We start from the raw sequence: 26335 nt of genomic DNA, 5'->3' as shown, positions 1-26335 counted from the left end.
GATCTACTACACTTCTTCTGCGGCAAAGCAAGTAATGAGACTTGCTACTACACATACATCCACAGACATGCTGCTGCATAACATATATGAAAAAAAACCATATATAACATACATTAAATCACCCTGTATCAGATCTATACAGGTGGAGCTAGGGATGTGGAGGTTCTCCTGAAGTGTGTTGCAATTTAGACACCAAGGACTAGACAAGTATTTGAATGTGGAGCAGCAAAGCTCATGGCTGCTGATGTGAAAAGAAACCAATCAGCTGTGACATGCAAATAATGATGTGATAACATAAGATTGAGTTAGAACCTATCAGTCTGCGCCATAGAGAACTTTATATTTCATTAACCACTTGAATGTTACTTGAATCACATTTTAGTTTTAAGTTGATTAGTTGAACAAAAAAATCAATCTTGAGTTTGTCAAGAAAGTTCTGAGAAAAGAAATAACAAGATTTTGTTTTGTTCAGAAGAGTGATATAGGTTTTAATCCTCTACCTTATAATTATCAGTGCAGATTTTTAAATATCATGCATTAATTCACTTTCAGAAATGTGCCGTGTCCTTGAACTGAAGTTTCCTTGAACCCAGTGATGGAGCCATGTTTTGTTTACCTTCGCTGTATTTAGCTAACAAACACTCATTATTACTGATCTAATGCTCAATAAGCACCGCAGGGGTTGACTTCATTAGAGCAATATGCCTCTCATCTGTTTTCCCCTCCCCTCTTTATCCTCTGTTGACTTAACTACTTTTTTCTTTCCCCTTCCTCCATCCTCTTCCTTCATTCTCCCCCACCTCTCTATTTTCCATTCCTCTCTATTCATCTCGCCTCTTTTGCTTTGTTGTTATTTCTGGTAAAGGCTTCATGATTGTTCAGCACCCCTATGGCACTTCTTCACCTCCGTCTCTCGTTTCTTCCCTTCCACATCTTTCCCCTCACATCTAACCCTACTCTCTCAGCTAATTGACATGGTGAGGGTTCGAGGGACTCCGAGGCCAGTGCCATGCTGTTTGCGAGCCGTTTTGTACCAGAGGCAGGCAGAACGCGGTGATGTGCGTACACTGTGTGCTGCCATAAATTGGGCTTCCCTTGTGACTTGGTAGGTGCAGTTAGTGAGCGCCCTGAAAGCGATGCTTGGAGCGGGAAATACTTCAAATGACCTTAGAGCTACACTGAGCCCAGATAACAAGACTGAAGGTGCAGTGGGGGCAGGATAAGCACTCCAAATCACAGCAAATGACTCACTGTTACTGCAAATGCTCGACACATTGAGTCCTGGAGCTCAAATGGGCGATGGATTTTCGAGTGTGGCCAGCAACATGTGCCAATGCAAATCCCCTGGTGCTTATTAGGCTGTTTATTTATTCATTTATTTATTGTATCATGATTTGAGATAGTATAGCTCTATATAATAACACACACAGAGAGAGAGAGAGAAATGTAAGTTTCTAATTACTTTCCATTTTATTGAAGTACAAATGCAAAATCCCCCAAATATATTAAAACAACCACCACAGAAAATACTTTATGAAAGAACAAAACAGCAGCCAGGAAAATAAATAAATAAATATGAAAAATAAAGAAATACATAAATAAATAACAAACTAACAGAAAGAAAAAAACATTACACAGTACTTTCAGTGAAATTAAATTAAAAGGTTTTTCCTACAGATGGTCCTTCTTATTAATTTGAATGGAAAAACAATTCGCCCAATATGACCTTAATGAACCGCATCGTCTTGTTTTCTGTAAAGATTAGTGCTCCTCTCAACCTGGTGTTTTTTTCTAATAAATATTTATTGTTTTATATTAGTCCACAGCTGTGGATTGCGATCCATATTTTGTTTACGAGCTTGAGCCTTGGTCACTGGAACATGTAAGCTGCCTTTTCTTGTTCCACAGGGAGAAATTAAACTATACTGAGCTTAATCTGTGATGACTTGCCTTCTATTGATTTCTCTGAAATGTTTTTGCCGCTCTGATGCCGTTGAATGAAAGCATCAAGGTAAAGTATATCATTTACACAATGCCAATTCAACTTCTCCCAATCGATTCTAGCTTGAATTTAACTTTCAGATTGCACCAAGCCCATTATAAAGTAATAACTCTGCCCTCCATAAATAGAGTCAGTGCACACTGGGTATCTGAACTGGTTTATTGGAAAGGTCCATTAGGCCTCTTTACGTGAGGGAGGGTTTACTGTAATATTTCTGTTTGGTTGTTGGTGATGGAAAGAGAATCCAGGGCATACTACCCTCCACCGGGGCAGTAAATTCATCACCCCCTGCTTTTTTGCCATTGTCTAATAGCTTTCTCAAGGATGTGTGTACAGCTTGAATGAAATATGGTTGTGTGTCAGCCTATTTGAATTGAAATGAGATGTCTCTACTTCTCCCTGTCATTTAGTGGAGCTAAAATGGAGGACCGACATAAATCAAATGATTTTTTGGGCGTTGCTGGGCCACTTAAAATGAAAGAATGAATATAAATGAATGGAGTCAGAAATGTAGGCTTGAAAAGCTGACCCAACAGAATAAATTGATAAGTTTATGTATCTTAGTGGTAAGCAAAATAAGCGAATTTGCAAGTGCCAGTAAACCATCTCCTACATCAACAAAAAATGTACAGTTATTTGACACTTTTGAACACTCAGAACACAAATTAAAAATACCCAATTGAACGGCATTTGCAAATGAACATGTACCACTAACACACTAGCACTGTTAACATTTTGCCACCTAGTTTGATAGTTTGTTATATTATGCAAAAAATATAATATTTTTATTCAGAAATACTATTGTATTTACATGGTAATCCAAATAACTACATTATATCATTAATATACAATATCAATAATATTTACATGATGTAGCATGGTAAATGTTTTACTTTAGTATTGCCATGCTATATTCATATGCATGCATACATCAATATAGAAGACAGGACTACAGTATATATCAGAGAAAACTGGTATTAGCATCTGAAATCTCTGTATCACAGTTCTTTTTTGCGATTCAGTTACACACACATAGCATCAGTGCCATCCTGTCACCCATCCGCCCAGCTCTCCCCGTGTCTCTTTAATACATCACTTCCTGTCTTTGATGTCCCTGGGAAGCACAGTTTTTGCATGTTGTCATGAGCTCTGCTGTCGTCTCAGTATTTCAAATTGAATTTTACAGAGCAGAGCATGAGGAGGAAAAAAGGAAATCCCTCTCCCTTCCTCTCTCTTAACATAAACTGACACACACACACACACACACTGAAATGCATTCAAACACATTCCACCTCCTTTACACCTCTGAATTGTTGATGCATTGTTTATACTCTTTTAATCAGTTCAAATTTGTCACTCCAAATGCCACTGTTATTTCATATGCACAGAAGAATATGAAGTGCCACATAAGAAAACCGAGAGCGAGCGAGCTAAGAACAGGGATTGCTTTCACCTCCTCTTTCTCCGTCCTTCCAAATTGGCTTAAGTGTATTTTTAATGGGATGCTGAATTGAGAGCTTTACCACTGATGCTTTCCGAGCTTTACCGCCCCCACCCCCATTTCACAGGTGTATAATGAGATTTGGTAGTCCAATGAGAAATACATTTCATAGGTATGTTTTATCAGCTGAAAATACGTTTCACCAGTTCTCCTCATTTATTAGTTGGATTCACTTCAGCACACCGACGTCTTATCGGAAATTGCTTTGAGTTGCTAACACCAGGCATTTTACTTACAAATGTCTAATTGAGGGAATTTATTTATACTTTTGCCTTTGCAGAGCTGTCGTTGTGGCCAGGTCGTTTCGTTTAGCACTGCGTTAAACTGCGCTATGAGCAAGGCACGTCTTTATAAGTATCTGTGATATTTATGCAAATTCCGATCTGCCCTATGCACATTTGCTTCATCTGAAATGCATCGGCTTTTGGGATCTGGATGTTGTCCTCCTTTTCTGATCAATTATCTTTGAATAAATGGGTGATTTTATGGAATGTCCTGTTTTAGCATTACTCTTTAGAGCAAGGATAAATTTCACTTGCAGATTGAGGAACTGCAGGTACCGCTGAAGACCATTTTGATGTAAACCTGGAAATCTGATTCACTAATTGGCCTCATTTTCTTTGCAATCATAATCCACAGGGTGGCTGGTAGTGTAAAGCTCAAACTTTGTGAAACAGATGTGGTTGGTTAAAAGCTTCTTTTTTTTACTCTTTAGGGAATGAAGTGTGTGTGTTTTAATGCTCTTTAAATGGAAAGTCAACATGAAATCATAACGGTCTTAATATACATTCCAGGTCTTTTGTGTTTTCCTCAGTGCATGTTGTTTGCTTGCATAATTTTTAAATCAAAACATAAAAAACCTCTAAAACAACACATTTGCACAGATATCATCTAGGCCACACTAACTACTACTACTACCACTGAATAAAACAAAAAGCAAAAAAGGTAATTACGACTTTCTATTTCAGAATTTTGACCTTTTTTTCTTACAATTGCAAGTTTACATCTTGCAATTCCGATATTTCCACAGGATTGTGAGATTAAACTTGCAATTCTGAGAAATAAAGTCATAATTGTGCATTTATGTAATGCAATTCTGACTTTATAATTGTGAGTTTATCATACAGTTCTGAGACAAAAAAAAAAATCTGATTTGTGAGATGTGAATTTGCAATTGTGAGATGTCGGAGTGTTGAGCTAAAAACTCACCTTTAAAAATTTTTATTCAGTAGCAAAAACACGTGGCTTATTGGATATGTTAGCTATAAATAGCTGTTTAGCCAATATTTTAGGTTAGTGTTGTAAGTAATATAGCCTAGCTTTTTAAAATCTTACCAACATTTAAGCACAGTTAATGCCATATTTAATACTTGTTGACTTTAATGGAAGAGTGGTTACCGCAATAATAAGAACAATATTTTCACAGAAAATATAAGAAATATATTTATATATAAGATATATATATATATATATATATATATATATATATATATATATATATATATATATATATATATATATATATAATTATTATAAGAAATGTTAACATTGGGATGCATCAAATAAGTTACACAATACAATTGTGCAAGTTCTGTTGCTTGCTGACTTTACATTTTTCAAGATGAATCATACTGTTTAAATGTTTAAAGCCCTTATGAAGAAATTAAAACTTCTAAACTGATCAAAAGTGGCAGTAAGCACATTTATAATATCACAACAAAACAAAACGATTTACTATTTATTGACACTGAAGACTGGGGCTGATGAAAATTCAGCTTTGCCATCAAAGGAATAAATATTCAAATCGAAAACAGTTATTTTAAAATTGTAATAATATTTCAGAATTTTACAGCTCCTGCCGTATTTTAAATCAAATAAATAGAGCCCTGGTGAGCAAAATCGATTTTAAGCTCTTTTTGTCCTCCTGTGTATTTATCTTTGTCATTATGGGACACACAGGAAGGTGTCTCCTCCCCGTTCACATTTCAGCCCATTTCCTGTGTCTCCATGATTTCAGCACAAAGTAAAAGTGTAGTGAATGTTATATTTGGAAGTGCCACAGTGAGTGATTATTAAGCAGTTCCACACAGCTAAATAAGCATGATTCAGAAAGTGCATGTGATGAATGTAGGTTTGTAATCTACTGAGGCTGCAATCCAAAGGACCTCTGTGCCATATGCTGCGTTCACTGTATTTATCATATCGAATATGTGTCCGCATACACACACGTGCACAAAAATTATGAAAACAAATTACAAGTCAGCAAAGCAGCCTAAAGAAAAGTTGTATGAACTTACGCCACATCTATGACAACCTGACGACATGAATGATGCCTGCCATTGTGTATGTGTGTGTAGTCATGGTCAATCTCACAGTTTGTTCTGGTTGGCAGTGTTTTGTTTGGTTTAAAAGCTTTGCAGCCACCAGATGGTTTTCCTGCCATGAAGCAGTGGGTCTGTCATTAGCCACTGGCAGGGGGGAAGAGCTCGTTGTTTGCATTGGGCCAGCACTGAGCTGTGTGTGTGTGTGTGTGTGTGTGTGTGTGTGTGTCTGTGTGTGTTTGTGTGTGTGTTTATAGAATAGGGATCTCATCACCTCATGTGGGTGTTAATCGAATTTCCACATTCACGAATTTCATGTCCAACACTTTGCTGCGTCCAGCCGTGGTGAGATTACACTGTGGAAATCTTGACGTTGACTAGCCACCCCATTCACAGCCTTTGCTCTTGTTTGCCACACTACAAACAATAATTTCATATACTTGGCTGTCTTAATCTTGTCTGTGCTCACAAATTAAGTTTCCAGGTGTGTTTGCCAAACCCAAATTCTAGAAAGCTGGGGTGAGTATATTAGCTAATAAATAACAACATAAGAAGAGTTGAAAAATTGTCATTTTGATAGCTAACTAGACAGATAGTCAATTATATATGTGTGTGTGTGTATATATATATATATATATATATATATATTAATATTATATTATATATAATTATTACTACATATATTATGTTATTTGAAAATAACAGTCTCTGCTCTCAAGTATCCCAGGTGTAGGAGATATTACTTATGCATTCTTACACTATTTTTAATTGCGTATATGACATTTTTAGTGCTTAGATTTGAACTTTAGTTGAAAAATTATTTAAAATATTCTAAAATCTAAATGAAATACTAAATTTCCAAGTACATGTATTGTAAAGTAGTTTTTTTTTTTTTTTTTTTTTTTTTTTTTTTTTCTTAATCTTAGTCAAGAAAGTATATTTGACCCTGGGCAACAAAACCAGGCATAAGGGTCATTTGTTTTTTAAATTAATAAATAATTATTAATTTATTAATAACAGGGCCATATTTGGTCGAGATGCAACTATTTGAAAAACTGAGGGTGCAAGAAAATAGAAAAAGTATTGAGAAAATCATCTAAAATTAAGTTTTGATATATTTATGGTAGGAAATTGACTAAATATCTTCATGGAACATGATCTTTACCTAATATCCTAATGATTTTTGGCATAAAAATATAAATATACACTTGCGACTTAATACTGGTTTTGTTTTTTTACGTGATATATTTGTCTCTTTAGATCAAATCAGGATAAGAGAAAATGTCCTAACTACAAAAAAGTTGCATACTTCACCTTTTAAAAGGTACGCACATTTCCTCCCTGTATCAGTTATGCATTAATACATTCTTCTCTCCATTTACTTTTGTGCTGACATTTTCTGTGTCCAAGGCCGTATTGGTGTTTGGGCAGTAATAGATTAGCCGTGACCTGCGATGTGACCCCTTTTGCATGAAGGAGCACCACAGGCCTCCGTATCGATTCAGAATCATTAGCCGGATGGCGGCAGCATGTGTGGTGTCATCGCAACCAGTTGAGGCTAAACACATTGCCTTTTCTCTTTCCAGATGAGGTTACGAAACACATGCAGTCACCTACGCACAAAACAGGAGCTGTAAAACACGTGTTTGTCAATGTTTCTTGACATTAGCACAATGATTTTACTTAAAACTCCAATATGAAACATTCACACATTTAAAAAACACTAGAACATCACACCACTGTCATCAAAGGCATATTTGTGGCAAAATTAAACTCATCTCTGTCAAGCCAAACAGGCTGGTGATGACTAATTGTTTAAAATAATATAAATGAGACATAGATGAAAATCCCAAGTGAGACAAATGACATGAATGAGAATTTGATGCAGGAGATGCGGTATCTACCGTCGTGATTTATTCATAGGGAAGATCTGTGAAGCATATTGCAAAGGGCAAAGAACATTCGCAGTTTCGCAGAACACATGGCGGCCTGGTTGGGATCCAGCCCTTCTGTGAAAGCGCCGTTCATTTTATGCGTTTTGTTTCTTAACATCAACACAATTCTCATTGGGTGTGGATCTATTCCATGATTTATTTTTTGTTATTTGATTTCTTTCTTTTTTTTGCTCACATCAGTTCTTATATCCACAAACGCTATCTTTCTCACTCTCTCTGGGTAATCAGATCACAAAGGAAACTCGTGTAGCCCAGGGACTGTTGTTTTTTAGTGAACTTTGGCTGCGTGTGTATGTAATGAAATTCTCCGGTGCAGCATACAGGACTAATGAAGCCAGCAGAAAGCATAATGCAGTGCCTGATAGACTCCAAGGAGTTCTGGGCAAAACTGTGAGAGAAAGCTAAAGAGAGAGAGCGAGAGAGTAAGAGGTACCGAGAGCGTTCCTGGCATTCAATAGGAACCTCGAGGGACTGAACTCCATGGTCAGTTCTAGCTTTTGTATGCAAATAGAAGTGAGGGGATGTAGAGCGCTATTTCGAGGTCTCGTCTTTTTCTCTCTCGTTTCCTGTGGGCCCGAGTTCCATGCCCGAACATCCTGCCCCGAGGCGCCCCCTTTTCCACACACTTCGAACACAAACACACGTCCACTGGAGCAGCGCCAGCGTCTCCTCCCAGTCAAAGCCACGGGAAGCAGTTTTCTCATTCTCTTTCCTTACGGTGACTGACTGCTGTCTAATCGAGGCTCTTGCAGTTCGCTCCGCCAGCGTCTTTAACATTCTTAATGCCCCGCTATGAGTGTGAGGGTTTGCTAATCACAAACAGGTGCAAAAATGATTAAGCACCTCCTTTCCTGCTTGTATACAGTTTGTGATTCGCACATACACGCTTATGACCCCCATGTATTCATTAAATAGGCTTTGAATGTTTACGCATTGCAATAGCTAGCATTAGCATAAACTGGTAAGTCCATTCAAAATCAGTTGTGTGTTCTGACAGAATAAAATACACAATACATGAATCACAGACATTCCATTATAATAGTTTTGACAGAGACCATTTGTTTTGGTAGGACTCTGAAAAACATAAACTGCATTAATAACTCGTGTTTATAGCGCACATTCGGTTTTTCTTAAGTGTGAATCTGGAAACATTTTATTAACTTGGTTGTTGTGCTTTTCACTAAAGTTTGTAAAGATTAATTTTGTATAACGTTTGGAATGTTTGAAATGCCATACTGTACCACCCAAACTAAACCTAACCACTGGTGTTAGAAAAGCAAACTGAGAAAAAAATGCATTTGAAGAACCAACAATGACATTTTAGCTTGCATCTACAAGTATTTGAGTTTTTCATTGTGACTTGTGTTTTACAGGTATAGCATCAGAACACTCTACATCGCAAGTGTAATATGTGTAGAAAGCAATACAAGTTGTTGGCATTTTATTACCTCTAGTGTTCATTTCAACTGGAAGCTGCAGTGAATTTTATGTAGGCCTATATACGTAGCCATAGTTGTTCCAATGGACCTATGTTGTTTCCTTATTGTGTCAGATAGACCCTGAGCAAATTTGTTAGATCCTGTCAACAATAAAATATATATTGAATCCTTCTTGAGGGGGTCAACTGCCATTTGTGATCTATGGGAATGCTAACAGCTGGCTTTCTCCAGGTATTATAGGCTTAATTTTTACTGCCCCAATAATGGATATACAGTGGAACTGTGTGCTTCTAATGCTTTGGCCAATCATTCATGTCGTGTTTTTAACCTAATTGGTCAAGGAGTGACAGTACACTGTTTGCTTTTGTTATAAATGGTTTTTGCCATCAGTGTGGCTGGACGCTGTTTTTGGAGACCAAAGACAGTCTAGTTCATCTCTCTTTCTCTCCCCGTGGACTATCTTAAAGGGCAACCATCATTACTTCAAATTATGTTATTATGTCTAACAGTGTCGCCTGGCGCTGCCAGCACCATTTTTCTTTCTCCCTCTCACTGTCTCTCCCCCTTTCTCATTCTCTCATTCCCTATTTGACACACACACACACACACACACACAGTCACACACTGCTTGTCAGCTGCTTAGGCGCCTTTCCGATTTAATAACGGTCCGTTTCTCTCAGTCTCCTTCTTTCTTGCTCTTTTGGACTCAGTGCTCCATAAACAATAGACCTCCTGTCTTGTCCTTGAAGTCATTAAGATAGCTGCTGAGCCACAGGACTCTGATGTAGACATAACAAATGCTACAAAAGCTGATGTCTGGAGACCTCAAAGGCTTTGTCCTGTTAGATTCACAGTGTGGCATGTTTTTAATCCCAGCATGGATGGGACGCAAATTCCCTCACCATCGTTTGACGAGTCTACAGGCATTGATATTGAAATACGTACAAGACACAGGAGAGTTTTGCACACTCGATGCAAACGCGTCACCTCTCTTCACAGCTGTGGGAGTTGAACCACGACAGGCTGAAGCAGCTGTCCACTGTCGGCTGTCGGTATATAAAATATGTTATTTTTGAATCAGCAACCACCAGCATGTGCCAGTTGTTCCAACCCGTGTAATGAAGATCTCTGTTTCGGTCCTTACTAGAGATCTAGTAATGTAAAAATATATGTCTCCTTCCATTTTTTATTGACACACAGTCAGTGACCTCATTTGTTTTGAACACGTGAGGTTCTTTGAGAGTGGTACCATTTTGGCTAAAAGGCATAATAGAAATCCCAGCACTCAGCTGATACTTTACTCAAAATGAAGTTAATTACATTAAAGAAAGCTGATCCCGCCTCAAATATTGTATTAATTCCACACAAAAAGTACATTGTGTGCTTTTAAATTAATTTAGCTAAAAGGAGTTTGACTTCTCAGTGCCAGAGGTTGTACATTATCAATTTTTCATAGTTGTAATTTGCATCCAAATGAAGCCAAATATTTGGATTAAATCACAAGAGGATTAATGTTGACTGAGATTTTAAATCTATACTGTACATCAGTGTTATACTAGTTGCCGCAGATTAATCTGGAAACTATAAAATTAAGAGTCAGGTCTTCTAAAAAGTGCCATGGTTTTTTGAACATCAAACCATGTACTGTATGGACAAGCTTTTCCTGATTGGCATTAGAAGTGGACCATGGGTAAAGGGGTTGACGCCATTGTTTTTCTGATGCTCACAACTTGCCCTAATCTGTGTTTCTTGCATCTTCCCTAGCGTGTTCTCGCTGTATTTGCTGCCATCTTAGATTTCTGGACAGATTTGGGTGACAGATGTTGCTCCATATGTGTAAAAGCATCTGCATCTTCACGTGGGACGGTGGGGTATATATGTGTCCTGGATATGCCCTTCAGGAGAGACCGGAGGAGAATATTAATGAGTCCATTAGGACACACATAGACATGCTGACCCTCCTGTCCAAAAAGACAAAAGCAAAATCAAGGTTAAGTGCATGAATGTGAATGCCTGATGTGCATTTCAATGAAGCTGCAACAAACTTAAAATTCAAAACTATCTAACCGAAATAATTAAGCATGAGAACAGCTTTTCCCCTTAGGCTGAAGTCACCATTAATAACTGAACATTAATAACTGAATGACAGTCAGAATTGAATAGTGGACACTAACACCACTACTTTATTTATTTATTTATTTATCATAGAACCCTGAATACTAGTTATACAGTTCTGTATTTTACCTTATTGTATTGTATTTATTCTGTTTAATTTTACACACAGTGGTGCCAAAAAATATTTGGCCATTTAATCAATATTCCAATATTCATACAAAAGAGTATGGCTGTATGATTTCAAGCATTTTGAGAGTATTGTAGTTTTAGCATGAGTTTTTCACATGTGTTTCTGGATTTAGAAGCCTACAGGTGTTCTACAAGTGATGACGTTGTTAGCTTAAATGCTAGCATAATTTCACAAGCAAATCTCTGTTATTACTATTAAATGTGGTAAAATGGATAGGACTTTATTCATATTTTCATTATCTAGTCAGTTTTCCCGGGATTTATACTAATATCGCCAGTGTGATTATTCTGTTTTCTAACATACTAGCCATCTGCGTAGCCATGGCAGCCATTGCTTTCTACATTTATGCATTTTTTTTAAACTATTACCCACAACATGTGCACTTTCTTTTCCTTTAGGGTCTCAAGTTTAAATATTTCTGAATTATCTGCACAACTTTTATTGATCACCAATGGTTGTTGGCATAGAGAGCTCCTTAAGTTTCATTTAAAATAAACTTCTTTGACACACACTTTCATTATGCGATGATTGGCCCGTCCTCTGCAAAAGCAATCTCAAAGTGGCAGTTAGACGACGTTGCATGGCTCCTCCGAGACTTGTCCCATTGAGAGTTCTGGAATCCGTGTCTGAAAACGAAGCCCTCATAACTCTGCTCATTCTGTCGTTCTTTCTATGGAGACAGCCTGACAAAAACGTCGACTCCCAATATCTTCCTCATAAAACTCTGCAGCTCTAATAGAGGGATGTAAATCAATTACGTCAGAAATCATTTAGAAAAGCCAGGCTAGATGGAACCCCTGGCGCCGGAGATTTGATCACAGAAGGCAAGCGTACACTGGCATCGACTCACAGTTGATTCTGGATTTTGAAAGATTGTGCTTTAAGCCGATATTGCTTGTTTTTGAACAATATGACATTCTTTTGGTGTGTGTCTGATGTTAGCCCAGCCTCATGCATTCTCTTGATCATGTGTGTGTGGATGAAGGCTCTTTGTGCATATTGGGTTGAATTGAGTGTGTGTGGGTCTGTTTGTAATCTGGCTATGAGTTGTTGTTTTTCCAGTGGTGGTTGGTCATTCTTGGTATCTCTTTGTAAAGTTCTCTATTTCTCTCTCTGTTCCCCTCTCCTGCTCTCAAAGCAGGGCAAGAGATGGAGTTTTCTTCTTCACAGTACCCAAAGCAGGGGCAGAGGGTGTCAAACTAATTTTTGAATTCTTGTAAGTGCCTTCTTCTCTGAATGTGTGTGTGTTTCTAAACCATACTGTCAGGAGGAAATTGCTGGAAAATGCCTCTTGAAGTTAGGAAAATTTGAATGAAATCATTTGGGATGCTCTAAAGGAAAATAGTTCATAAACATAAATGTAAATGCTGTTTTTATGTCTAAAAATTAAAATCAATCAATCAAATCAATCAATCTTTTAGAAGTTGGGTACAATGATTTGACCATTGTCATTGTTGACTAATGCACCGATGCATTGAGCTCTATGAGGCAAAGCATTAAACTATAACTATGCATGCATGTTTTAACAAGTTTAACAAACCCTGTCTGGCATTGTGTCGAAACATAGTTGAATTACAGACTAAATTCTATGACATATTAGAAAATGAGGACAGACTGATTTGATCATTATATTGAGTGACATAGTGACAGGCCTGTTATGACATTCTTAAAATCATTAAACACATTAGATAACACATACAGCATAAATAGTTAAGTAGTAAAATCACCCTTAACATGCTAACTTTAGAGTTTGTCTTAGGGAAGGGCATTTTGGCAAAAAATTTAAATCTCAATTCAGACATTTTGACCGATTCTTAATTTTTTACGATTTTAACTAATCAACTTAAATTTTTTACTACAACATGATTCAATGAACCTTTTCTTTGTTAACCATCTACAGTAGTTAAATAAACATTTATTCCAAGTGCACCACACATTAAGTTGTCAACATGTAAATGTTAAACAAATCACTTGTTAAATATATTTGCAAAAAAAGATGCAGGAACTGCAACTACATTGTGTACAAACTTGTCTTATACATATTATATGTTCAGAAATAATATGAGGAATATGCTTAAAAGAAATCTCAAAAAGCAAGGTAATTCAAATTCTAAATGACTGAAGGTATAAGACCAGTAGACTATAACGCATTTGACTGTTGCACTCGTGTCTCTTGCAGTGTCTCACACATGAAACGGCATTCTAAAAATGCACCATTCAAATTAAAACAAGTTCAATCCCATCTTCTTGCATTTTTTTCGTATTCCACTGCCCGTGTCTTCGTCAACACAAAAGTGCATTCTGTGTGAATGTCGCCTAGCGATGTGAGTGCATCACATGTGAGCAGTTCATCACGGACTCGAAATGCGGTTGGATCGTTCTTTTCTCTTTACTGTTATAACTGGCATATTGTCAAAGTGTCTAATTCTAACATTTTAAAATAATTATATTAAAAATCGCAATTCCTCTTTTTTTTATTTAAATAAAATCATGGCAAAACATTAAATTTGAATGAATCAATAAAATCAGAAAAATCGGTCTGTATATGGTATGTCCCAATTCGTATAGCTTGATTTACATGTGATGCCCACTGCACATCTGAAAACAGTCCCACACAAGAAGATAAGTCATCTGTGAAGTGTCTCTTAAAGCATTTTTCCACCATCTGGCCAAATGGTCCTTAGCATAGTAGGTTTTCCAATACGACCTTTTCACCTCCAGTCTCCAAACTCTCCATTTCTCTTTCTAGAATGTATCTACAGGCTGTTGGGTTGGAACATGGTGCTTCTATTTGATTGAATGTTGAGTCACATTCGATAAGGTGCTGTTGCCCAATTATTTGGTTGTTTAAAGCATTCATGCTCCATTGTTGAAGACATCTGGAGGAGAGAAAATAAGGCCTGGGGTACAGGGATGGTGTTTGTTGAAAGATGTACAGTAGGAGCTGGTATTGGCCAAAGCCCAAAAAACAAACATTGGTTCTTCTTGAAGCAAGTGACAATGTGAGTGAAACAGCCAGAACTGGATATGGGAACGTAGACAGGTTTGGAAGAGATCTCTCAAAGACAGGAATGAAGAAAGCAAGCCTCTAGAAGAGGTCGACCCAGCTGCTGATGTATTGACTTCTTAGAGCATCCCAGGTCTCTCCAAGTTACTCACAGGAAGTAAGTTTTGGAGTGTTGGAGAGAGGGAGACAGCTTCACTGATGGATGGACAGGGACAAAGGGAGGCAGGCAGTGACTGAGAGAAAGAGAATGAGCATGAGTGACATATCGGGAGGATAGCGACTAAGCCCAGAATGCCGCATTGCATAATTACATTTTCTGTTCAAAGAATATCGGCAATCAATAATGTAATTCATAGAGAAGCCAAAGCATACCCTCTCATTGGCATTCACCACCATGCCCAAGCCGCTATCCTGAAGAAGTAGAGCAGCGAGGAGCAGAAGGCAGTTTGTCATTGAAACAAAAATTCACCCATTGTTCATATCAAAATATACTTACCCAGCATGCTCAGAGAGAGAGGGGCCATGTAAATTGCATTATGTTTTGAGTGATGCCTTTTAGGCAGTGTGTCCTTGTTATCATAGTGTGGTCAGCACATCTGCAGGCTTGTGGAAACAATGTGGCCCATTTCTCATTAACATCTTGCCATGGTTTTAGTCCTTTTAGTGCTTTCTTCAGCTTTTCTCTTCCTTCTCTTCTAGTGAGTCTTTTTTGGGGGTCAGTGTAGATTTAAAATGGCAGTCACCCCCAAGTCCTGCCACAGTGAGTTTGAGAGTTTGGACGTGGACGACAGCTGTGAGGCTGATCTCACGTCATCTCTTCACCTTCCAGTGCATCCCTGACATCCTGCAGCAAGGAACCGAGGGGTCGAGATCGCCTCTGATAAACTCACACAGAGGCCACAGGCTGCTGGGATGTGTGCCATCCTTCCTAACCCCTCCAGCCCCTGCTGCAAGTCGAAACAAATTCTCATTCAACCCAGACACATCTCTGGCATCCTTGGCGACCGAGAGGTTTGGGTTTTTAAGCTAATCTAAGCTCCCCAATCCTCTGGTGTTGTATTCTCACAGCTAATATGAGCCTTAGAGCCCTGAGCAAGTAGGCGAAGGGGTCTGGAACTCTTGCTTGGTTAAGTCTTGATTAGTTCGGCCTAACGGTGGGACACACCTGGTCTTGGTGTCTCTGATGGAGCGGTGGAACAGCTCACTGTCTCTGGCTGCCAACGCTCTGTCCGCAGCCTCTTTGACTCACCACTTAGCGCTTTAGCCTTCCTCTCACCGGCCAATCAGGACTTGTTTATTTATTTAGCCCCTCATACATGTTTAATGAGGGAGGGGGAAACTAATCCCAGAGCAGACAGGCTGTAAATACAGCTGTGTGGGGGGCTGTTTTTCTCTCTAATAGAGTGTTTTTTTTTTTTAGCCAGATTGGTTTATACAGGATTTAATGACTTGGTTCAGCCAGAGATCACAGGCTGGTATATTACTGTGTGAGGTTGTATCTCATGATTTGTTTTTGTGCCACAAGTAGTGATTTGTAGTTCGACCATCGTGATTTGTGTATGTTTGTGCACTCGTGTGGATTCCTATATGAAAATCGATTATTCAGTGGCTGATCCCAATACAGAAAACTAACACGGTGTAGGGTAATACAACTAAGTTAAATATGTACACTAAAATCAAACAATTTAGACAATATTTAATTTAATTATTTACAAATGTTTAGAGATAAAACATAATTTTTTTGGCAGATTTTGGATATGTAACCAAGTGTAACAAAGACTTTTAATATTAATCAGCCAGCAGGGAAGGCTTTTTGGAAAATAGCACATGAAATAGGGGTTCGAGTCTCGGGCCGGCAATACCAAGACTGAGGTTCCCTTGAGCAAGGCACCGAACCCCCAACTGTTCCCTGGGCGCCGCAGCATAAATGGCTGCCCACTGCTTCGGGTGTGTGTTCACGGTGTGTGTGTTCACTGCTGTGTGTGTGCATTTTGGACGGGTTAAATGCCAAGTCACATATGACCATCTCAACACATAATCTAAAACTATGACTCATTATTTTTCTGTTTCAGCATTGGCTGAAGGGAACAAAGCGGAGCATCATGAACGGCCAATTGGTGACAGGCACCGCAGAGCGGCTGAAGAGTCCTACTGGGCCTACTCAGGTGAGCAAACTACACTCGCACATACATAGAGACACTTCCGAAAGAGGAACATTTAAATTTCTCTCTTTCAAAAGCCATTGTGTTCTGCTACCACTAAAACACATGAACTGCCTCTGATAGACAGCTGGTCTTTCATCCAGAGCTGTCCAGCTAACTCCCAGAGGCCTTGCCTTAGGGTCTCCCCTGGCTTTTGCTTTCATGAATGCTTTACTGTTGAGAAAGTGACTCATGTTGTCCATCTGAGCAATATTTGCAGAAGAATAGCATTAATCTTTTACTGTGCCACCAAGCCTGCGGCAACCAATGATATTTATTTTTATTTATTTAAATGCTTCCCCTTTTCCCTGCCATTGTTTTCTTATGTTTGCCAGCATTAAGGGTGGCCCTATTGCAAAGATGGCTTACAACAAACACTTTTGTTTGTTGAAATTCTGTGATCTTGTGGTCTTTATTGTACATTATCCACCATTTAATGGCTTGCTTAGGGGGGGGAAGCATCTTTCAGAGGAGCATTTCTTTGTTAAGAGTCAGTGCATTCAATGCCATAGTAGTGTCGGTAGTAAAGGCTTTTTATATTAGGCATTATGTGTAGAATTGAAGTATGTTTATATAATCTATTCAATTCCCTACTGAAAAGAGCTTGCAAAGATTGTAGTGTTAGAAGTCACAACCTCTGTGTGTGTATGCATATATTAGCACATCAAAGACGATTTCAGTCAAAGGATCTTGATGTTTTAGTGTTTTTATACATCTATTTTCAAGTGATAATTACACAGTCTAACATTTGAATACTTCCTGCAGGCTGACATTTGTCATCATTCTCTATTGCATACGTTTGGATGTCTACGTTGACATTGTCTGCCAGTGTCAGGGAAGCAAATGTGAAATTAGCTTGCTAAGCTGTAAGCTAACGTAGAAGCCTGTTACGTAAGAGCTAGCTACTAAAAATTAGCAAGCATTTGTGTCGTTGAGAGGATTTCTTATGATAAAGCCTTATTGCTTAGTACAGAACTGTAGGCCTATGTTAAAAGCTTTGCATTATTCCCATCAACCCCTGCTGTCCAGAGACAGGAGATGCTTTGTGCTCTTCGGTCAGGGGTTTGATGGGGTGTGACACTGGGGCATTTGTGGCTGCTCCCACAGTTGCTGTGTAGTTTGCCTGCTGTGTAAGCGAGTCATCTTTGACATCAACCTGTGCAGAGGAAGGGAGAGAGAGCATGCTATTTTTAGTCAGTCATAGATTGTAATTCAGCCAAGCCTGTCACAAGTAGAGGCAATTAGTACATGCTAATTAGCAAGTAAGTTTTAATCAGTAACCTGGTGAAAAGAAGAGAACATGATGCCACATCATGAGGAAACTAGATTATTCATTAATGCACAACAATTAATAATTATTACTCTTCAAGAACCGACAGCCCCCTGCAGTGACATTTAAGTCAATGAAATGCCACTCATTTTTTTGCTCTTTATCGATTCATTTATTCAAAAATTGATTAAAGAGCAATTTGTATGTATAGTAACTTGGATAGACTTCTTCTATGATGAGCATGTTTTCAATTTCTGTATTAAAATTCATTTTGGGGAAAGAAAAAAAAAAGACTATTATGATTATGTCGAGGTCAGTAAGTCTAAAACCTAATGATATTTATAAAATAATAAATCAGGATATTTGAAAAAAAAAATCTTTATACATACTCACATACACACACACATATATTTAAAAACATTTAGGAAAATATTGATAAATATATACACTGACCAACTCATTAAACATTTAGTTCAGGTCAGTGTTCTCACGAAACCAAAATAACTGCAGTCAATACCGATATTTAGCACTCAAGAGTTATTTAGAATGCCCTTGGCTACTGGATTTAGTCAGTACTTTGGATACTCCATAAATACCAATCTATCTCAATTTTTTTTTTCCTCGTATCGACTTTTCATATCGGCAATTTTGATATCCCTAGTTCAGACGATCTTACAAATCCCTGTTTTGCTAATGGCAAAGTTTTTTTATAAACACAAATCAATAAAACTGTAGACATTGATTCAGAGTCAGTGTGTGTTCCCGAGGCAAATCTGCCTTCGGGTTTCTTACCCACATCAAGGGTCCTAGAGTACGCTAAGCCTCTAAAACTGTGATTTCATGGCTAGATATCATAAAGCATGTTTACACACACCTGTGTGTATTTATATTTCCACATGTGTTTTCTAGTGGTTATGCATTCATGTTTTCATGCATATACTGCTCTGAATTCATCTGGTTGCTGTACACCTATCGCTTCTTGTGAGCAGAATGCTGTTGACGAGCACAGATGACTTTGTCCTGCAGGCAGATTTAATGAACTCGGCAAATGATCCTCACTCTGAGAGCGGCTCGCCGTCCTGTCAAGTGGCTTTACTCTGTTTGCGCCTTGCAAAGCTGCCATGCTCGTACCCTCCGGTTAGCCATCATTCTTAGCTTGCCCAGTTACAAAGCCCTTACCGTTTTTGCATCAAGCTCCATTATCCGTTTATTTATTGCTCCCTAAAGAGCCCTGGAAATTACGCTTGATCAAACAAAACCCCTAACAACGTGTCTTACGACTTCTCTGGGCTACTTACGGCCCACTGGGCCAAATTTAGCTTAGGCAGTTTACACTTAAATATCGTTAGCTATTCACATATTTCAATGTGGCATTGGTGAAATACTCCAAAAAACATTTTCTGCAGTGTTATTGTAGTCCAGTTGACATTCTATGTGGATGTGGTTTAGGAAAAGGTTTTGATTGTTTGTCTAGCATCTACATCAAACATAGTGAAAGTCACCATATTTCTTGAAAATTATGTCATTTAGCTAGTTTTTGTTGATTATACTTTTCCAAACACTCTCGCAGTGAAGTATTGTTTAATAGTCTCACCGTCAATAAAAGCCTCATAATATGCTGTTAAACATACCTACAAACCGGCAGATTCAAATTAATTTGATGAGTAAATAGCACTGCGTTGAACGATGGTGAAAACCAGTCCAAAAACCACGCAAGTGCCATTTCGAGATACATTATGCATAGTAATTTAAAGCACTGAAGCAGTCGCACATTGGCGGTGAAGCACTATTATCTTTAAAGCATCTAAATTGAAAAGCCTCTCGCAAAAATGTGCTAGATTTGGACTGTAAACACAACAAGCATATCTGAATGATTAATGAATGTAGAGAAACTGCTCTCTGGCTAAGCACAGTATCAAAAACCTTGAAACAAGATCGATATCTACTTCCAGGAACCATCAGGCATCTTGCCCCAAATGCCACACCCCGAAATACATTTTCTGTATGACCGTTTTCGACAGACACTTTGCAACTCTGTAACGCAGGACTGCGGAAGCGTTATGATCACTGCATGCAAACCTCAGCCTATTCAGTGGATATTAATTTGAAATTCTTTGTGTTCACTGCAGTGCTTCCATTAATAGGTTTTAATTTAAAGGACGGAAAATACTGCTTCTTTCTTTTCATGACAACCCACATAAGGTAATTTCATCCCCAGATGCCACCTTTGAATTATCAGCTCACAGCCACTGTGAAGCTCTATAGAAAGCGGTTTGAAGATGGAATTTGATATGTTGCCTTTGCTCTGCCACTTCTGATTGTTGAAAAGCCATCACTTGGTAAATGCTTTCACGTTTCATGATTTGCTTGCATTAGTGGAGTCCATAAATGTTTCATTCAACTGAACAGTAAAATGATCCTTAAAGGCACAGTGTGCACAAAAAAGTATATTATTTACCTATTATTCCTAAGCAGTATGCGATTCTTTATTCTAACAAACACAAACATATTTTTGATACAATTACTTTTTTCTCCATTTGATGAAAGACAATTGGATATAGTTGTATTATGGATGAAAACAATTGAAAAGACCTTCAAATTATCATCTTTTTTCACGCTTCAGCCGTAGTCAAACCTCCATCTGTTTGTTAACAGGCACAAGCATCTTGTGAGTCTCCCAGATCTTCTGTTCACCTCTCCGCAGGCCTTCATCATCATCATCTACCCCCTTCCTATCATTCTCTATTAGCTCTGTGCTCAAGGCTGCCAGCTTTTGTTTAGCGAAGTTGGCAACCTGGACACAGATGTTGATCCACTCCAGATGTTGTGCAGAGCACAGCAGGTCGACCCTCATGTTTGGTATTTACTCTTAATCAGACAGACAAAGTACTTCCTGTGGGGTGTGTTTGTTTATGTGAATCTAATATGCAACAGCTAGTACTGTTATGTAAGAATTTTGAAGGTGTTATATGTTATTCCCTCTGAGGAAATATTACTTTTAAAGAAATTAATTGTACTTTTGTTAGCATGTGTTTCATTCTGTAATGGTGGTGGCCATGTTGAGATTACATGACCAGCCAAATAATGCTCTGCAAAAAAACCTATTGTTTTAAATTATATGAATCATGTGTGGCCAGTATGTCAATAAATAGGGTAGGTCTGGGTTAAAAATGGAAACATTTGTTTGTGATGCCTCCTCCACACCAGTAGTTGGCAGAATAAAGTTGAAAACATTTGATTTGATCTTATTTGATTGTCATATTTGGATCTTATTTAGTGACTATTGTTATAGTATATTATTTTTAGTATATATGTGTGTAGTATGAATGAAATCCGGACATACAGCATCTGCCATTGTTGCTTCATTGTTGTGTTGCTTCACTGCCATTCACAAATCCTCTCCTGTGGCCTCATGGGACTGTTTTTCAGATGAACAAATCAGAAACTCTGAGGAAGTAGTAAGTCATCTGATTAGTTTTCTTCTAAATACAGTGAATTCTGTGAATGAACTGTTTTCACCTACTATGTAGTAAGTAAATTTGGATACAGGACAAATATTATATTTGGTTTTATACAACTATTTATTTTTTCTTAATTTTAAACCTTCAATTCAAAATTTGAGAAATTCTGAATGTTTGGATTTGGTATTGTTTCAGAAACCGATTTTTTGCCATCTTACTTGAGATAGATTGTCATCTTCTTTTCTAGATTCTCTTTTAACTGGTGCGAAATAACTAAATGTAAGTATAGACTCGCCTAAAAAACCTAATCCATTGTTTCCCGCTCTCTTTTTTTTCTCTTTTTTTTGACATCGGTGAACTTTCTTCTCTGACAGCTTTTGTTCTTTGAGGCAGTTCTGCTGTAAATGGGGTGCTGCGTAAACTTTTGTCATTATTTGAGTTATTTTGACAAGGGTATTTTTCATCAGTTAGACCGCTAATTAGACGACGACAGACGCATTGATGAGATAGATAGAGGCGGAGGGAAGTATTCATAATACGCCCGTTTTCCCTCTTCTTAAAGCGGTAATTATGGCCGGGTCTGTGGGCCAGGACAGCTGGCAGACTCCAGTACAGCTGGATATGCTCGGAGCTAGCCAGACCAGAGCCGTACCTGACTGAGCATGCTAATGAGAAACGCTCACCGCTCTCTCTCGATCGCTTCCTCATGCTTGTTTCTGTTTTAATTCTCTGTTTTTGCTTCAAAAAGAAAGCTAAACCTCAGAAAAAAATTATCATTTTTGAGTTTGTTGCTCTCATTCAGCCATGTTCATTCTGTCATGCTAGGCTATGCATGCTAACTTTAGCTGATTTCCTTTCAATGTTTCTTTTTAATTATGCCTCTTGTCCTTCCTAAAAAAAGGGGGAAAAAAGAAGCAAGTTATTTTACATATTGCAAATGTTTTTCTCTGTTCAGAATTCTCTTTTAAAAATAAGATTTTGAAAAAAAAAATGAATATATACACAATTTATGAACTTCTTACTCTTCTTACTGTGCTAAGTCCTTGTGCCATATTAACAATAGCTTTTGTGTGTGTGTGTGTGTGTGTGTGTTTCTTTCTCTCAGGGTGAATCACCTTCTGCGTTCAAACATCTTATAAATGTCTTTAAAAGTCAGTTTTACAAATATTCTAAATCATAAACATCTTAAATACAGTTTCTAAAGGTCTATTTAACATCTGTCGGGAAATGTCTCATAGAATATTTGCATATGCAAACGCTTTAAAAAAGACATCTTCCAAATGAAAACCTGCACATAAAATAGACGTTTCCAAGTGCAATAGGGATACTGAGGGTCATTCCAAACAAACTACAAGGAAATAAAAACGCAATTGGCCGTTGTTTTGTAGAATGACTCACTGACTGTTTATTTTGTTACATTTTTATAAAGACATTCCAGTAGTACAGGCAAAGGCCATAAAACGCGAAAGATAAGTTGGAGGGGTGATATGATTTTATATTAATCAATAACCAGCTTTGGTTTGAATGTGCTGATCTGTATAATCTGGCAACAGTGAGTAAAATGAGATCCATTATCAGATCTGCTTTAGATCTCATAAAATGAGCCTGCAGTGCGTACTGGAGAGTTCATCACAGGCCTGCACTATCTCTGCCTCACGTCACTCGATGGACCTGCTGTTATTGTGCAATTTACTGCACAGCCTATAACAGTCTGTAATGGATTATGACATGGTGCCATTTGAGTTATCCTCCCATTGTAGAACCCTGACCCAGAGGCACATTTCATCTGAGCTACGTCCCAAGGTGCACTGTATGTGTGTTTGTGTGTGTGTGGTGGAGGCAAGTGAGCAATTCAGATGAAGCAGTCAGGTCAAACTGTGAGCAGTGTTTACTCATAGGTTGCTGGATCAGGGTTGCCTTTAAATCTCATCACAGGCCTGAAATCTACTCTTCCACAGAGGTACACTACAGTTCAAAAGCTTGGGGACAGTATATATTTTTTTAAGTATTTAATACCTTTATTTAGCAAGGACACATTAATTAAACACATTAAATTAAACATTACAAAACATTTCTATTTCAATTAAGTTATGTTCTCTGCCACTTTCTTTTCATCAAAGAATCCTGAAAAAAATGCATCATGGTTTCAACAATTTTTTTTTTTTTTTACATAGCAAGTCCGCATATTAGAATGGTTTCTGAAGGATCTTGTGACACTGAATTCTGGAGTAATGGTGCTGAAAATTCAGCTTTGCATCACAGGAATAAATTACATTTAACAAATATATCAAAAAAGAAAACGGTTATTTTAAATAGTAATGGTATTTTACAATATTACTGTTTTGCGGCATTTAAAATAAAATAAATGCCGCCTTAGTACGCATAAGAGACACGAAAAAATGAAAACATCTTTCCAACTCTAAACTCTTAAATGTTTATGCGTCTTTGCATTCTAAATATTTTGTTTGTGTGGTTTTGCATTCTGAAACGTATAAAGATTTTATTTGTAGTACAACGCATATAGCTAAATGTCAGTGGTGTCACAAGGGGCGCTAATGGAACATTGCAGAGTGACGTTTGGAAACAAATCATACTCAGACAGCTATTTAAAATCAGCACATTTTTATATTAGCTACCTAAATTATTTCTGGTTTAATTTCACAGACATTTATAGGTAACTCTATCGCCCCCTTGAGGATGGGGGATTGTTACGGCCAGAGGAACATGAGGTATGTTTCTGGTCTTATGGCAAAATAAAAAAAAAATCTGTTTCTAACTCACTGATTTGTTTAACTGCTTGGCAACTCATTTGTTTATACAGGTTGTTTTACAATCCCCCTTTCTTCCATCTCTTCCACCATTGTCTTCCATTATGAATCCACGTCTGGGTTTTAAAGGCCAGCTCTGTGTGTTTGGAAGTACAGAGTGGCTGATATATCCAGAATGTAAATATCAAAGCCTCCTCCTTCACCACACACACACACACACCTGACTGCTGAAACACACCGACATGTTGCTGTTTCCGTCAGTGCTAGGCAAACAGACCCAGGGCTGTGTTAGTATTCAGGAGAGAGCAAAAAGACGGATCGAGAGAGGGAGAGAGGAGAGCGGTGAAGGGGAATTGTTGCAGTATTTACAGAGCTGAGGCTCATCTCTTGTGGCCTGTGCACGACTTCAGCCTGGCGAGGACTTCATATTAAGCTATTTGACTTTCATTTATGAAATCTGCATAGTTAAACAAATGAGCATGTTTTTACAGAAAAACATGCTGTTGGGTTTTGATAATGTGAGATCATCTCCTGTGGTTTATGAGGTCTTTTACCATTTATAATCTTGTCTTGGCATGATGCAACAAATTTCGAAGCAATAGCAAAGCAATATTCCCTTCCTTACTGAAAGCAGAAAGGATGCGCTAAGCAACAGTCACAGCCAATCAGGCAAGCTTTTATGTTTATCATATAGCTCTCTTTAATACTTTGTTTTGATTGGTCTGTTGCAACGTTCTACTGGTAAAAAAAAAAAAATATATATATATATATATATATATATATATTTTTTTTTTTTTTTTTTTTTTTTAAATGTTATGCCTTATAAAAACCATGCTTGTTCTCATGTAAAATATTTGTTTTAAATAATTCATACTCTTTATTTTAATTATTTACTCAGTTTAACCTGATGTAAACTAAATTGTGACTATTATAAAATATATTACTTGTATGCTATAATGTATTATTCAATGTAATAATTATAATATTTTGCTTTATTATTATTATTATTATTATCATTATTATTTGACTAACATGAAAACAAGTGTTTTATTAAAAAAAATGACAATGCTGTGTTTTAATTTTTCATATGATTAAAAATGTTTAACATCAACATGTGAAATGTAATAACATTTCTAACAATTTTAAATATAAAAAAAAGGCTGAAGCTGATCATATTAAATTAAAATTAATACATAAATTAATTAAATAACAAAGTGTAATATGGTCTATTTTGTCAGGGTTCTTTGTTTATCAAACTAAATTCAACAACATTTATTTGAAATAGAAAGATTGTGTCATTATTAATGTTTTACTGTCACTTTTGATAAATTGAAGACATTCTTGCTAAATAAACTGCTTGTCAAACAAGCGAAGAAAAATGAACAAACAAACTTGTGTGGGTAATCACTGTGATTAAACAAATGTGACTGACAGCTGTTGATAGTTTGAATTCATTTAGAAACCTTTAATGATTTTGAAATTAAATAAAACCACAAAACACAGAATCCAAAAAAACTGAAATGGAACACAGGGAATTTTGGGGGGGATATAAATATTTCATAGAAATATTTCTCCTATAGTTATGATGATGTCAAGCATCAGTATTCCAGGAGTGATTCCTCTAGTTGTTCACTGCAACAGTAATTCAAAGGATTCTCTATAGCGATTTAAAAATCACCATCGTTGTTTTCTGATTTTCAAGAACATATTTTAACTTCCAAAGGAATGGAATTCAGTTCAAGCCAGAAGAACATTTGGGGGAAGACATGGGGGTAAACAAAGGTGTTAAGTGTATTTAGCTTGGGCGAGTTATACTGTTAGCCAAGCAGCAGTGTAATGACTCGAAGACACAAACAAAGATGAATAATCTGGAGGAAATAAAAACAGAGGGAGGGAAAGAGAACAAGATCGCTCTCTGAATTCATCTAGCCTGCACGCCGCCTCTATAGCTGAGGATTAAGAAGTCGACTTTAATGAGAGTAAACGGCTCTCACAAGTGTTTGTAGGAGAGGTGTGTGTCCCTAAGTGAATACTGAATGGACCGGCATGTTTGTCCCTGAGCTGCTGTGTGTGTGTTGCAATGATGAGCATTATTCTCGCCTACT

At 37.5% G+C, this 26335-nt stretch overlaps 1 protein-coding gene across 2 annotated transcripts in view; it reads left to right on the top strand.

The window, feature by feature from the left end:
* The window catches only part of LOC132126785 (receptor-type tyrosine-protein phosphatase gamma-like), a 218849-nt gene that overhangs the window by 39538 nt on the left and 152976 nt on the right, over positions 1 to 26335 (top strand). For both annotated transcript variants that reach the window (XM_059538283.1, XM_059538282.1), the window contains exon 2: positions 16603 to 16695. In XM_059538283.1, coding sequence (XP_059394266.1) covers positions 16603 to 16695 — 93 coding nt within the window. The remainder of the gene's footprint in view (positions 1 to 16602; positions 16696 to 26335) is intronic.

This window comes from Carassius carassius, chromosome 44 (genome assembly GCF_963082965.1).
Source record: "Carassius carassius chromosome 44, fCarCar2.1, whole genome shotgun sequence".
NCBI lineage: Eukaryota > Metazoa > Chordata > Actinopteri > Cypriniformes > Cyprinidae > Carassius > Carassius carassius.
This window is presented reverse-complemented; position numbering and strand designations above follow the sequence as displayed.